Genomic DNA, 15,012 nt, shown 5'->3' on the forward strand with positions numbered 1-15,012 from the left:
CTGTTATCGCAATAAAAACCTGTGTCGCTTTTTAATCTTTGTGATTTCCAATGTTCTCCCTTCACACCTACACACTCAGGCCTCCCTCCTCCTCCCTCCTCCTCCTCCCCTTCTCTCAGCCCCCCCATCCATCCATCCATCCATCCATCCATCCATCCCATTTGCTCTCAGTGGAACACTTTTGCTATTTATAAAAGCATCAAAGCCCACAGCTTCCAGCCACTTGAGAGACAGAGGGGGGAGACGGGAGGGGGAGGGTGGGGGAGACGGCTCGGAGAGAAATGTGGAGGAAGGAAGAGAAGAGGTAAAAAAATAAAAATAAATAAATAAATAAATAAGTGATGCATGAGAGAGAAAGAAAGTCAGATGATGATGATGATGATACAGATACACCTCAACATCAGCTCAGTGTGTGTGTGTGTGTGTGTGTGTGTGCGTATCAGTGTGTGTGTGTGTGTGTGTGTGTGTGTGTGTGTGTGTGTAGGAGGCAGGTTTTGGATCTGCAGAACCTTTCGCCCACTCGGGTCGGCGCTGCAGAATCACCTGAGCTGCATTCAACGCCGCCAACAGACGCCGGTGTTTGCAAATGTTCATGGAGTCGTTTGAACCCGAGCAGCCTCATGAAAAGGAGGAAGAAGAAGACGATGATGATGCTGTGATGTGAGTCCAGAGGACACACAAAACACAAAGATCCGTCAGTCAGAGGGGGCGCTTGAACGCAGCTTTATCTGTGTTCTAGACGTATGCATGTTTCTGTATTGAAGCGCTAATAGCTGCAGCAGCGTTGACACCTGTATGGGCCGGTTTTAGCTGCAGTCTACACTCTGTGCCCACACCATTACATCTTTCATCTCTCTCTATCTGCCTCTCCATCCATTATCCTCTCCGCCTGGTGAAAAGTCTCTCCCACCACCACCTCTCCGCTGCTTCGAGTGTCATTCTCAAACTCTCTTTAATTTATTCTGTTTTTTTTTTGTTTTTTTTTTTAGAAAACATTTGCAGAAACGCTGCAACAACTCAAACCCAGAGCGTTCTGTGGTTCATCTTAAAGCCATAAAAACACCTGCATGTCCAACATGATGTGTAGTGGACTGTTATTAACGCGATGTAAATAATTACATTAAATTAAATCGCTTGATAGACGTATCACAACTGTCCAAACATTAACCTGAAAGAAACACTGTCCACCCCTTTGGTCTCCTCCATAGACTGTATATAAATATGGACTAAACACGTCTCCTCCATAGACCGTATATAAATATGGACTAAACATGTCTCCTCCATAGACCGTATATAAATATGGACTAAACACGTCTCCTGCATAGACCGTATATAAATATGGACTAAACACGTCTCCTGCATAGACTGTATATAAATATGGACTAAACACGTCTCCATAGACTGTATATAAATATGGACTAAACACGTCTCCTCCTTAGACCGTATATAAATATGGACTAAACACGTCTCCTCCATAGACTGTATATAAATATGGACTAAACACGTCTCTATGTCGAGTGTGGAGTTTCATTTTTATAATTTCCCCTGAACACAGCGTTCTCTGAACAATATTATTATTTTGTTGCTTCTCTCAGAGCATCTTTGTGTTTATTCCCCCTGCGTTTAATTTCCTCCTCTCCTTCCTACATCCTTCCCACCCACTTTCTCCCCCTTCTCCCCCTCCATGCCTTCCACCCCCTCTCTTTCCTTTGCTTTCTCTTGTCCTCCTTTGTCTCTTTGCTTCATCTCTATCACTTCCTGCCTCTCGGCGTCCTCTCCATCCCTCTCCATCCCCCTCCATCCCTCTGAAGGGATAATTTGTCCATTAAGCCGGTGAGGAGACGCTGGAGGACTCTCGACCGCTCGGTTCAAACTGAAACCCAACTCATTGCCGATGCACTCATTTAGGAACGCGAACCCGTCACGTGGATGCGTTAGAGCCGCCATTAAGGAAATAAAGAGTTGAGCGGCGTATTAAATGGAATGAAAACACACTTCTGAGAAACAGAAACCGGTTCCTGTTTACAGCATCAACACTGAGCTCAGCTGATTCTTCGTTATCTTTTCTAAAACCCTGAAAACACAGAGCTGCATTCATCTTAGCGGATTCTAGTGTCACCATGTCTGTCACCGATCAAATCATTTAAATAAATCATCTGAGTGAATCAATCATGATAAAAGAACAGTGATTAAGACCAAACACTTCCATTAATGAGGGAAATAATTAGCAGATTAAGCGGCTGAGGAGTTGATCCTCTCTCCTGCTCATTGATTGATTATTATTGACGTCACATTTAATCTCCACAGAGTCACTGAAGGGTTTTTCACCCACATACTGTATATGTTTTGCCACCGGCGCCTTCATCTTTGTTCTGAGGGGTTAAGACCGATGTTGTAAAGCACCAACGTCTCAATAAATAAATAAATAAATAAAATACAGAGTCGCCTGGATGTCGAGTCTGGTGATTTTTGAGGCTGATTTGTTGAGAAGTAGAATTTTTTTTTTGAGGTGTTGATTTTTTATTTGAGGTTGATTTTTTTCCTCATGATATTTTTTTTTCATCTGTTTAAATTAGAGCAAGCATTAAGTCAGCTTAGTTAGTTAGTTTTACTTCCTGTCTTTTGTAATCGTTGGCTCCGCTCTGATCGGTTGCAGCTTTGTCCCCTGATTAGAAAATATACATCACGTTTCTTCCTGTTAAAACAGAGTCGTAGTGTTGTTCCTGCCGCCATCGGCTTGGCTGCTTGTGGTAAACGTCTCGAGACAAAGTACGTTATCACTGAAGCTTTAGCTTCGTATTCCCACGCATGTTTTCTTTTTGAGCTGCAGCTTTAAGAGACTCAAAGTTTCACCTATGTTTGATGCTGAAAAGGAAAACTTGTCAGTTTGATCTAATGAACATCTCGACACCACATCCTTTTAATCACACCAACCATCACGAGCTGAATCAAGGTACAAGCATGAGAGCACACGCCTCAATATGTGACTGAGGAGCTGAAAACCAAGACGAGGGTCGACCAATATAAAAAAAACTGATCAGATTAATTCATCAGAGGAAACGTTAACTTCCTTTCTACCCAGATGACAAGATGATGGAATAAAAAATAAGTGAAATGTTGCTGAAACTTTGAAGCTGGAACAGAAACCAACAGGCTCTTATATTAATAACGTACGTTATCTACGTTATTTTCTTAAGTCGGTCATGCAAAGCGACTTCATGATATTTAGAGAAGCAGCTGCAGATATATAACTAATGTAAATAATGTGAACAGGCCAGAGCTCATTAGGACCAACGCTACTACTTTCATCTGACGCCTTTAGTTCAATTTAACACCTATTTTATGCATAGGATCAAATAAAACGCTTTTTATAATCAGATAAGATCAAACCACTTATTTCCATTTCATTTTCCCTCTCGACTTCTCACTAGGTTTGATTTCAGTAAAAGTCTCTTTCCTTCCAGAGACACAGATTTATTAAGAACCAGTAACTAAACAGATCAGAGCAGCTGCAGCTATAACCAGATATTATAATATATAATATATCAGTCAGTGGAACCAAAGCAGGACTTTAACTTTAACTTCCCTTCTCCCTGAGCTCCAGACGACCAGCGGCTCAGAAATCTGTCAGATATCTAACAACAGGAGATCTGGAAAAAGACCCAACGTGTCTACAGGCTGATTAGCAACGTGAACGTGACCGTTTACACTTTGTTAAATATATTTAAGGTGTCGAAGCCCAGACGCACTAACGTCCGACATCAAACGAGCAACAACAAAAGACAGAAGAGCTACTGTTAGCTGGGAGGCTAGGAGGAGCTGGTGTTAGCTGGGAGGCTAGGAAGAGCTACTGTTAGCTGGGAGGATAGGAAGAGCTACTGTTAGCTGGGAGGCTAGGAAGAGCTGCTGTTAGCTGGGAGGCTAGGAAGAGCTGCTGTTAGCTGGGAGGCTAGGAGGAGCTGCTGTTAGCTGGGAGGCTAGGAGGAGCTGCTGTTAGCTGGGAGGCTAGGAGGAGCTGCTGTTAGCTGGGAGGCTAGGAAGAGCTGCTGTTAGCTGGGAGGCTAGGAAGAGCTGCTGTTAGCTGGGAGGCTAGGAAGTGCTGGTGTTAGCTGGGAGGCTAGGAGGAGCTGCTGTTAGCTGGGAGGCTAGGAAGAGCTGCTGTTAGCTGGGAGGCTAGGAGGAGCTGCTGTTAGCTGGGAGGCTAGGAAGAGCTGCTGTTAGCTGGGAGGCTAGGAGGAGCTGCTGTTAGCTGGGAGGCTAGGAGGAGCTGCTGTTAGCTGGGAGGCTAGGAGGAGCTGCTGTTAGCTGGGAGGTAGGAGTTGCTATGTTAGCTGGGAGGCTAGGAGGAGCTGCTGTTAGCTGGTGGCTAGGAGGAGCTACTGTTAGCTGGGAGGCTAGGAGGTGCTACATTACTGGAGATATTTGTGCGTCTGAATGTCCAGCTGAGGCTAAGATGACATGTCTCTTGTTGTTATGTACTTTCATCACTTCCTGTTTGTGTCGTGGCGACTGACTCAGCCTCTTCAGAGTCCTGATAGTGAAAGCTACGCTATGTGTGTGTGAGCTAAAAGATGTTATAGTCTGAAAAGGTTGACTTTTTTCTCAACATTGTATTTCAGCTTTTTCTCAAAGTGCAGGATGATGATTCTCCTCCAAACCTGGATCAACCACCGCTGCTCTGGTTCCTACGCCCGGTCTTTACCTGCAGGTTCTACCGATCACACGTCTCCTTCCACAGGTTATTTCTGTCATCGACCAGAGTCCTGAGTCCTTCCAACACACACTGACGACACACCTGTTCCCCTGCAGAGGCATTCGAGGGCCCTGCAGAGCAGAGGCCCCTGCAGGGCAGCGCTGACCCATTACATGCACACATGGACCAATTACCAGCACCTCTTTCATCCTCAGCCCTATAGAGGGCTGTGTCTCACTGTTGCACTGTTGCTAGGAGACGAGAAAATCCTTGAGCATCCAGTTGGATGTTAATGCAGCCGCAAGAAAAAAAAACAAAAACACAGAGACTTTAAGCAAACTGAAAAATAAAACAAACGCCAGGAGGCAGATTCTCTGACATCCAGAGATGATGAAGATGATGATGAGGAGGAGGAGGAGGAGGAGGAGGAGGAGGAGGAGGAGGACGGCATGTACATTTGTTTAAATGTGGATAATGTCGCGGCTCAGCTTCTGTCACATGACATCGCGCTCCATCGACAGAAAATTGATGGTTGATGAGAGCAGGAAGTGAATGCATCAGCTGATCTGAACTTCACCCCAGATCCTGGTTAGAGGTGGAGGTCGTTCATGAGACCAGAGACCAGAGAGGATCCGAGAGGATCTGAGAGGATCTGAGAGGATGTGACGGTTACAAGCGTCTCCTGTTTGACGGAGTCTGCAGCTGAAATAAAGAGGATGTGTCCGTCCCTCACCCTGTCGCTACGCACCGAGCCTCCGGGCTGGATGGAAACACATCTGTGACTGACAAACTGAATATTTCCAGCATTTATCAATAAGCACATTCACATGTGATTGATTCTTCCTGTTCAACAGCATCGATCGTTTCTCTCGTTGAGTTTTGGAACGACATGTTCTTTAAAGCAAAAAACAAAAACCTTTAGACACGGAGGTCCAGAGACATGAACAACAAGGCTGGACTAGGACGGCTTGATCCGGGTCCAGGTCTGGAAGAGGCTAATGGAGATGCTAACAGCTAGCATCCTTCTGAGACTGAACCAGATTTCCAGTAGCTTTTTGCTCTCTGTGCTAAGTGTTAGCAACCGTTAGCGGATCAGGAATTAAACCAGACTCATCTGTAGATGACGATTAATGACAGGACGGAGGAAACTACATCTGAATGAATTAAGTTTGAATCTGTTGTCAGGAGAAAAGTTTAATGATTATTGTTTAGAAGTGAAGGATGAATCGACTTCCTGCAGCTGGAACCGTAACACGATAAGTAATCAAGATTAATCTGACCGTTAATCGACCGGAGCTCCCAACCAGAGCGTGTTATTGTGTGTGTCTGTGAGTGTGTGTGTGTGTGTTATTGTGTGAGTGTGTGTGTGTGTTATTGTGTGTGTGTGTGTGTGTGTGTGTGTTATTGTGCATATTTAAAGGTCCTACCTTGACACTGGAAGCCCTGCTTGCCAAAGCCCCTGCAGAGAAACACACCACGAGTTAGAAAGAGTTCACACACCGGGTTAAATACTTCCTGTTGTTATATGCAGCAGCAGCAGCGCAAAGACACACACACACTCTCACACACACACGCACACACACACACACACACACACACACACACACACACACACACACACACGCATGATTTCATCAGCTCATTTTTATAGTGTTGCTACAAATAGATAAATCATGTTCAGGTATAGACAGATAGATAGATAGATAGATAGATAGATAGATAGATAGATAGATAGATAGATAGATAGATAGATAGATAGATAGATAGATAGATAGATGGATGATCTAAACAGGTCAAAGCGTTTCCCTCTGTGAGTCTCTCCATCTTCTGGGTCAGATCATTTAAACGTTGACAAATTAAAGAGCTGCTCTTAAATAACGTCCGTAGAGGGAATAGAGAGCAGATAATTAGAAACCAGACAAACGAGGCCAAACTGGAGCCGAAGACTCTTTAATAAAGACAACGTGGAGCTGGAGACGCGTTAATAACCTGAGACTCTTTAATAATAACATGAACCAGGTGAACCTGGATGTGTTTCCAGACTCTACAGGTCCTAAACTTTACCATGTGTTCAGCTGTGAGTCGTCTCGTTTAGCTCATGCATGATGATTCATATATGCAGGTATAAATGTAAATCTCTCACCAGATGAAGTCGGTGCAGTGGCTGCAGAACGTCGGCTGCTTGAAGAAGCGTGCGATGAACTTGTGGTCCTTCACCTCGTGCACGTTCTTCTGCCTCAGCGCTCCCTGCCTGGCGAAGCCCCGCATGGGTTTACGGGGTCCGTCCTCCCCATCGCTGTTGGCTGAGTCTGCCATCCTCTCTCCGGGGCCGGGGTCTGGGGTCCGGGTCTGGGGTCTGGGGGTCCGGGGTCTGAGCCGCTCGCACCGGTCAGCTGGACGATCAGCTGGAGGATCAGCTGGAGGATCAGCTGGAGGAGGCGTCAGAGGAGGAGGAAGAAGGAGGAGGAAGAAGGAGGAGAGACTCTGAGGGAGACTGGAGTCTGTTTGACTAAAAAAAGAAGAGGGAGAGAAAGAAAGAAAGAGCCGAGTTTGTCCTTCAGCTGAACAGTAAATGATCTGAACTCACTCTGCTTCCTCCTTTTCTTCTCACTGGCAGGGGGGAGGAGAGGGGGAGGAGAGAGGGAGGAGAGAGGGAGGAGATAGAGTAGAGGGGGAGGAGAGAGGGAGGAGAGAGAGTAGAGGGGATGAGAGAAAGAGAGAGAGAGAAGAAAAGACAGATGCTCTAACTTTTAATTTGAGTTCATTTCAATCAGACATGACGATGCGTTCACTGACCATCAGCTGACGTGGAAACAGAAACATTCTGTATTTTCCTCCTGGGCTCATAGAGGAGAAGACTGCAGCCATCTTTAAACTCTATCATCATCCACAGGGATGTTTCTGTGTTGGTTCCTAGGAGCAGGAGGAGGTGGAGGAGGAGGAGGAGCAGGAGGAGGAGGAGGTAGAGGAGGATGAGCAGGAGGAAGAGGAGGAGGAGGTAGAGGAGGAGGAGGAGGAGGAGGTAGAGGAGGAGCAGCAGGAGGAGCAGGAGGAGGAGGTAGAGGAGGAGCAGGAGGAGGAGGTAGAGGAGGAGGAGGAGGAGGTAGAGGAGGAGCAGGAGGAGGAGGTAGAGGAGGAGCAGGAGGAGCAGGAGGAGGAGGTAGAGGAGGAGCAGGAGGAGGAGGAGGAGGATAACCAGCTTTAACAGACACGTGTCCTTGGCTCCATCGAGGCCACAGCTCCTCCTTTCAGACCATGATGACCTACATGAGATCTGGATGAGATTGATTCAGCATCAGCATCGACAGCATCAACGCTCTGGTTTTAGATCCACAGCATCAGCCTGAGAAACGCTGACCATCGACATACGACCTCATTCATATCTATGTGTGTGTAACCTCATTAACATACACACTCTTTAATATTTAACCTCCTCTGTGTATTTTTCTGACCATATATCTGAGACCTTTGCTCTAGAACCTGAACACGTCGCCCTCATGAAGCCACCGACTGTTGTTAGTTTCAATATTTACATTTACAGCAGTCGCCTCTGATTGGTCCGAACCAACCACATGACCGAGATATTATCACCACATCCACCAAGAAACTTAATTTGATTTCATTTAATTACAGCTCCACAAACAGTTTCAGCCTCTCATTACAAACCCTGACATGAGACTCTTCTATTGTGTCTTTTTGTCGTCACTGTGGAGATAAATCTGTTGTTTTCTGTGTGTGTGAATGTGTTGTTGTGTATATGTGTGTATAACTCACATGGACCAAGTCATGAGTTATTATTATTATTATTATTAATGTTGTTGTTGCTGTTTTCTGTACATTTACATTATTATATTTTCTTTGGTTGATGTATGTGGATGTGTGTGTGTATGTGTGTGTTTAGATGTATATATGTGTGTGTGTGTGTGTTTAGATGTACATATGTGTGTGTGTGTGTGTGTGTGTGTGTGTTTAGATGTATATATGTGTGTGTGTGTGTGTTTAGATGTACATATGTGTGTGTGTGTGTGTGTGTGTAGATGTGTATAAATGTGTGTGTGTGTAGATGCTAAATATTAGCGCTGCTCGTTCATCTCCTTCGCTCTGTTCTCTGTAATTTAATGAAGCCAGATGAGATGAAGCATCGTTAACATCATTTTTTGAACATTTTCGTTCCTTCTTCATAAACTCAAACAGTTTTGACGTTAAAGTGTCACGATGTGAGAGGCTAGACGTTAGCAGTTAGCAGTTAGCAGCTAGCAGTCAGCAGTTAGCATGCTAACGCTGAGCTGTCTGATAGTAAATGAAGTCACCTTAAAGAAAACCAGGACAGAGCACGTTGAATAGCAGCTAAATGCTAAATGCTAATCATTGCTCCGCCTCAAAGTGACTTCCGGAGGGTTTGTTGAAAGGCATCATGGGAGATGTAGTGAATACGTTGATGAGCAGTAAATGAATGAAAGGTCGTCTCCTCTTAATGAAAATGTTTCTTCGTCTTGTTCTTATCTCTGAGCTCTGAGGCTGCGGACGAGTCTCTGCTTTGTTTCATGTTTTTCTGAGAGAAAACTTGTTCAGACCTGGTTCAGAGGTTAAAGGTCAGAGAGGAGGAGGGGGAGAGGGAGGGGGAGGAGGGGGAGGAGGGGGAGGAGGGGGGGGGTATTTAGCCACAGGTAAGAAACGCTCTCAACTGATCTGGCCTGAGTTACATAACTCTGACTTACTGAGCTCTTCAGTCGTCACCTCCCTCACCTCCCTCACCCCTCCCTCACCCCTCCCTCTCCCCTCCCTCACCTCCCTCACCTCCCTCACCCCTCCCTCACCCCTCCCTCTCCCCTCCCTCACCTCCCTCACCCCTCCCTCACCCCTCCCTCACCTCCCTCACCTTCCTCACCCCTCCCTCACCCCTCCCTCTCCCCTCCCTCACCTCCCTCACCTCCCTCCCCTCCCTCACCCCTCCCTCTCCCCTCCCTCACCTCCCTCACCTTCCTCTACCCTCCCTCACCTCCCTCACCTCCTCACCTCCCTCCCTCCTCACCCTCCCTCCCTCCTCACCTCCCTCACCTCCCTCACCCCTCCCTCACCCCTCCCTCTCCCCTCCCTCACCTTCCTCACTCCCTCACCCTCTCCTCCTCACCCTCCCTCCCTCCCTCATCCTCTCCCTCCCTTCCTCCCCTCCCTCATCCCTCTCAATCTCTCCCTCCTCTCTCACCTACACTCCTTCTCTCTTCCTCATCTGCTTATCTCTCATTATTTGCTCTTTCTGCTTTTAATGTCTTCATGAACACATGTGTGTGTGTGTGTGTGTGTGTTTGTGTGTGTGCATGCAGCTGTGGTGTGTGTGTGTGTGTGTGTGTGTGTGTGTGTGTGTGTGTGTGTGTGTGTGTGTGTGTGTGTGTGTGTGTGTGTGTGTTTCTTTGTTCTGAAACATGACGGTTACATAAGTAACTTCCACATCACCTCTCAGGCTGATGAAGACGAGATGATGAAGACGGAGGACTCCTCCTCCTCCTCCTGCTCCTCCTCCTCCTCCTCCTCCTCCTCCTGCTGCTCCTCCTCCTCCTCCGCCTCCTCCTCCTCCTCCTGCTCCTCTTCCTCCTGCTGCTCCTCCTGCTCCTGCTCCTCCTGCTCCTCTATATCAGATTATTAGACAGGGAAACAAACCTAAACTCGTAGATTATTTTGAACTTTCTAAACATTAAACATAATCACGATCTTCTCGATATGAATCTTATTTTCAGTGAGACTGACTCTGGTTTTGGTTCCAGCTGCAGGAGCCGGTTCTCTGGGAACCTCAGAGCTGAGTTCTTCCTTTTAAACACTGAAGCGTCTAAATATGCTGCTTCGTTTCTTAGGTTGAGACATTTTCTGCCTCATTAAACCTGGTGTGAGTCTCTCTGTCGTTGCTGCAGCATCACACACACCTGATCCTGGTCCCGGACTGTAACAGAACCACTGGAACCACTGGAACCACTGGAACCACTGGAACCAGAACCATGTTCCACTGAGGTTCACTGTAATGGAGCAGACTGTCCATCAGCTGTGTGACCTCGTTCTAATCTTCCTTCCTGTTCACACGGAGACGTGATCAGAAACAACGTGAAGACTGAGATGTTGTAGATGCAGAGGAAATGAACACGGTCACATTCATCTCCACCTTTAAATAAATGTCTTCAAACTTTAAAGGACTCTTTGTATAAAATGACATCATGTCTGCAGTGTAACACACATAAAGAGGCTTTAATTTAAATAAGTTTAACATGTCTGGAGATTCAGAGCGTGACTTTATGTTGCTCTTCTTCTGTCTCTTCAACACATTTAAAACATTTAAAACATTTAAAACGTCTCTAACAGGATATTTGATAAATGCTGCTTCATACAAAGTTCTGGTCTCAGTTTACAACCAGATTAGATGAGAGAGGCTGAGTCACTGGAACCATGTTTAAATGAATATCATGAATGAATAATAAATAAATAAATACATAAATAAATAAATAAGTGGGGTCTCAGAGACCAGGTCAGATCCAGAGCTGCAGACGTTCGTAGTCGCGTTAAAGCTACGTCCTTGGTTTCTAGGACTCTGGACTCTTTCATGACATCACGTCTTATTATGTTTCACTAATGTTTGATTTTATTTCCAGGTTAAAATCAAGTCACACAACAAATAACTCAAACAAAGGTTCTGTGAAATGTTATAAAAGACGTGTTTCCATATGTGCATTTATTAATAAAACACTTATTATTATCAGGTTTTTATTTTATTTTATTTTATTAATGTTGTGGCTCGTGTGTGTTTCTCTCTGCTCGTAATGAAACGTTGCGTCTTTGCCTTCAGTGATTTTTTACTTTGTGTTTGTCTCTGAATTGAAGCAGTGAAATGAGAGTGAGCAGGATGTGAAATAAACTCGACTGAGATTTAATCTGATTAAATGTTTAATAATGTTGCAGCCTCAGACACAATCACACTCATCATTTCCACAAACTCATCTGTTTCTCAGTTTCTCTGAAAACATCTGCAGCTTCTTTATCATTTTCTTTGTGGGTGGATTTTTTTTCTCTGCCCACTCATCGATGCACAGCACATACAGAATCTAACAATAACCTGAGAGAACATGGACTCATTACACGGCAGCAGCTTCTATTTATACCGACACGTCTCAGGAGACGAGGAGCAGAGAGACTTAGTGGTGACGATCTCCATCTTTCTTCTAAAGAAACTCGCCCACACAGACTCTAATGACCCGACTCTGCATCTCTGTCCATCTCTGTCTCTGTCTATTTATCTCTATTTATCTCTAACAGGAACAAGACACGCGTCTAAATGATGGAATGACGCCCTCTAGAGGCCAACACATGTACATTCAACTCTGCTCTTTTCTCTGCGGTTTGACTTTGAGAAATAATAATAATAATAATAATAATTATAATAAACTGCAAACAAGAACAGGTTCCTCCTTTACTTTGTTTTGTATTTTATTTGTACCTTTTATTTGTACCTTAAGAACCGAAGGTAAATTTGTTATCTTATGTTTTGCTTTTTAACTCTTATTTATTTACTTTTTATTTAAAAACCAAACTTGAGATAAAGAAACGCACACAGAGCTTTGTTAATGACGTCATGTTCATAATGTTAATTCTGTAATTTTGTGTTTACACTGTTTTCTATTTTATTTCACCAGATAATAATTATCTGATCTCAATCTAATTTTTTTTCTGTTTCATTTTATCTTTTTGTTTGTGGTTCTTAAGAATCTTTCTTACATGTGAAATCTATCTGAAGGTGTCCGACAATACGACCCAATACGTCTCAATGCGAGAAAACAGCTTCAAGTACAGAAACGATGCAAAATCACAAACTCAAACACAAGAACGTGATGCAAACGAAAAAACGTGCTGCAAAAAACAAAGACAGATGCGTCATCATGAAACGCGCTGCAAATAGAGAAACGATGCAAACACAGAAACGATGGTTTGCACGACGAAGTTCTCCAAACCTGCAGGGGGCGCTGCTTTAGGGCTGGCACATAGCGGCCATTGTTTTTCTATGGGACAGAGTGAGCTATTGCACAGTAAATGTCAAAATAAAACACACAGAAGTTTTTTTTGTTTTTGTTTTTTTAACCGTTTTTGCACTATTGTATGTACGTCAGTGTCAGTTTTGCTTTTGAGCTGTGAGGTTTATAATTGAAAGTACTTCATTGATAATAAACCTTTGGAGGGAAAAGTTGGTGTTAGCTTGGCTATGCTACTTACATGAGTGATGCTAACTTTACAAGGTTGGTTGTTCTGTATTTGCACTTAGATAAACAAGTTACTATTTCATTTTTTACTATTATTGGACTATTATTATTAAACTCTTTTACCTGTTTTGTGAAATGTCAGCTTTTCCAAAGTACGTTTTATCTTTATCACCAAGTTTAGTTTTTAAAAAGGACACGTAAGAGACTAAAGGACATTTAGTTCTTTTTGTAGGACATGAATCAGAACCATGGAGACTTCAAGATGGAGCCATGTATCAGATCAAACAACCACTAATTATGTTTGAATATGATCAGAATCTAACTCTACCAGCAATTATTCACATGTTATGAACTGGAATTAGTATGACTGGTACAAAAGTTGTTAAATAAAAAAGATTTTTAGTAAAGAATTATTGAAACCACCATTCACAGTCACACCTAATGTCAGGTTAGCATCACATTTAGCCTAATGAGCAGGGAACTCATGCAGACACAGGGAGAACATGCAAACTGGACTCAAACCTGGACCTACAGCTCTGACACGGGGCTGAACTATTGTCTGTTTTAATGTGACTTTTATTTGATTATATTTATATATTATGTTTATATCACTGGCTGCACATTTGCTTGTCTTGGTTTTAGCTGTAACATACTGAGGTCTGTCAGTATGTCATTACAATCTGATTTATTTCTCAACAGATTTATGCAAATCTTGTTCATATAAAATCTAAAACTTTACGTAGTGATGCATAAATGAATAATAAAGTCTGAGCACATGTGGTTCCGTTATCTGCCAGTAGAGGGAGTGAGAGCACCATGTTTGTCCTGTTCTCTGATATTCTAGATTCATGTGAACATGACAGCGCTGGTCCTTTATTAGACGTCTCTCAGCCTGGTCCTTCCTCATCAAACCAGAGGTTAAGAATCTCGTATTGTTTTCTGTCTGTCTGTGGAGCAGACGCCACTCCCTCGATAATTTGAGGGAACACCCAAAGTAAAACATTCCTGTGTTCGTCTCTTTCCTCCTTTAGTCTGTTTCTCATGTGACTCATGCACAAGTTAAAGCAGACAAAAGAAAAACGAGACCTTTGTGTGTTTAGCTGCACGAGGAGACACGAACCAACCGGGCTGCTAACGATGCTAACAGCTAAACCACAGACTGAGACTGGTTCTGCAAAGACTCTGTGACTGGAGCCAAGACATGAGGAGTGTATGGAGATAAATGGGCATCATCCTGCAGCTACGAGTTCATACGTCTGCACCACACGCATACAAAATAATACATGCAAAATAAAATAGTGGAAAAGGCCGAACTCACAGATATAATATGACAAGAAATGTGCACAAAAAAAACTGTTTAAACAGAATAAAGAGAACAAAGAGCAGCAGATGTTAATTAATGAGGTTTGGAGGTGGTTGATAAAAGAGACACATGACGAGAAATTTCAACTGAGCGATAAATCACATGACCTGATCAGATATATGAGAGGAGGAGCAGGAGGAGGAGGAGGAGCAGGAGGAGGAGAAACAGGAGGAGGAGCAGTGAACGTCTAGAGTCTTAGAAGACAACTAAGACGTCTCCACATGTCTTTCTGTCCACATGCTTTGGTTCTTTGTTTTTCTTCCTTCATGTTTCTGTCCCACCTGATGCTAAGCGGCGGTTACCACGGTTACCGCCGCCAGCCCCTCCCCCTGACTCTGCTCCACATTTGCAACCTTTAGCTAAATGTTACTTGAGTCCGGTCGACTTCACTCGCACCTGTTTGTTTCCTCGGAGGCTGATTCATGACGTGGTTTTAACACAGAAGCAGCTGAAAAGTTTCATTATTACGTCTCCGTGTTCTGAGTGTGTTCCTGTTTTCATTAAGACCCAGAACTATTCAGGGATCCTGACGTCATGGGGATGTTTTATCTGAGTGTGAGAACCTGGTCCCGCTCGGTTCTAGGGTTCAGAGGCCGGTTTGGGGGAGGAGGGGGGGGGGGGTGGACCTCACAAACACAGACACAGGAGCTGGTGTGTTTGAACCACAGAATGAGTGGAAACATCACTTCTCCATCACAACCAGAAAAGAGGATGTTGATGTC

At 44.2% G+C, this 15,012-nt stretch overlaps 1 protein-coding gene across 2 annotated transcripts in view; it reads right to left on the reverse strand.

Moving 5' to 3' along the window:
• The window catches only part of prkcbb (protein kinase C, beta b), a 44,931-nt gene extending 37,658 nt beyond the window's left edge, over positions 1–7,273 (reverse strand). For both annotated transcript variants that reach the window (XM_047571288.1, XM_047571287.1), the window contains exons 1-2: positions 6,837–7,273; positions 6,121–6,152 (exon numbers count right to left, since the gene is read on the reverse strand). In XM_047571288.1, coding sequence (XP_047427244.1) covers positions 6,121–6,152; positions 6,837–7,009 — 205 coding nt within the window. In that variant the 5' untranslated portion in view covers positions 7,010–7,273. The remainder of the gene's footprint in view (positions 1–6,120; positions 6,153–6,836) is intronic.
• Between the last annotated feature and the right edge of the window lie 7,739 nt (positions 7,274–15,012).

The sequence above is a fragment of the Mugil cephalus genome, chromosome 20 (genome assembly GCF_022458985.1).
Source record: "Mugil cephalus isolate CIBA_MC_2020 chromosome 20, CIBA_Mcephalus_1.1, whole genome shotgun sequence".
Classification (NCBI taxonomy): Eukaryota; Metazoa; Chordata; class Actinopteri; order Mugiliformes; family Mugilidae; genus Mugil; species Mugil cephalus.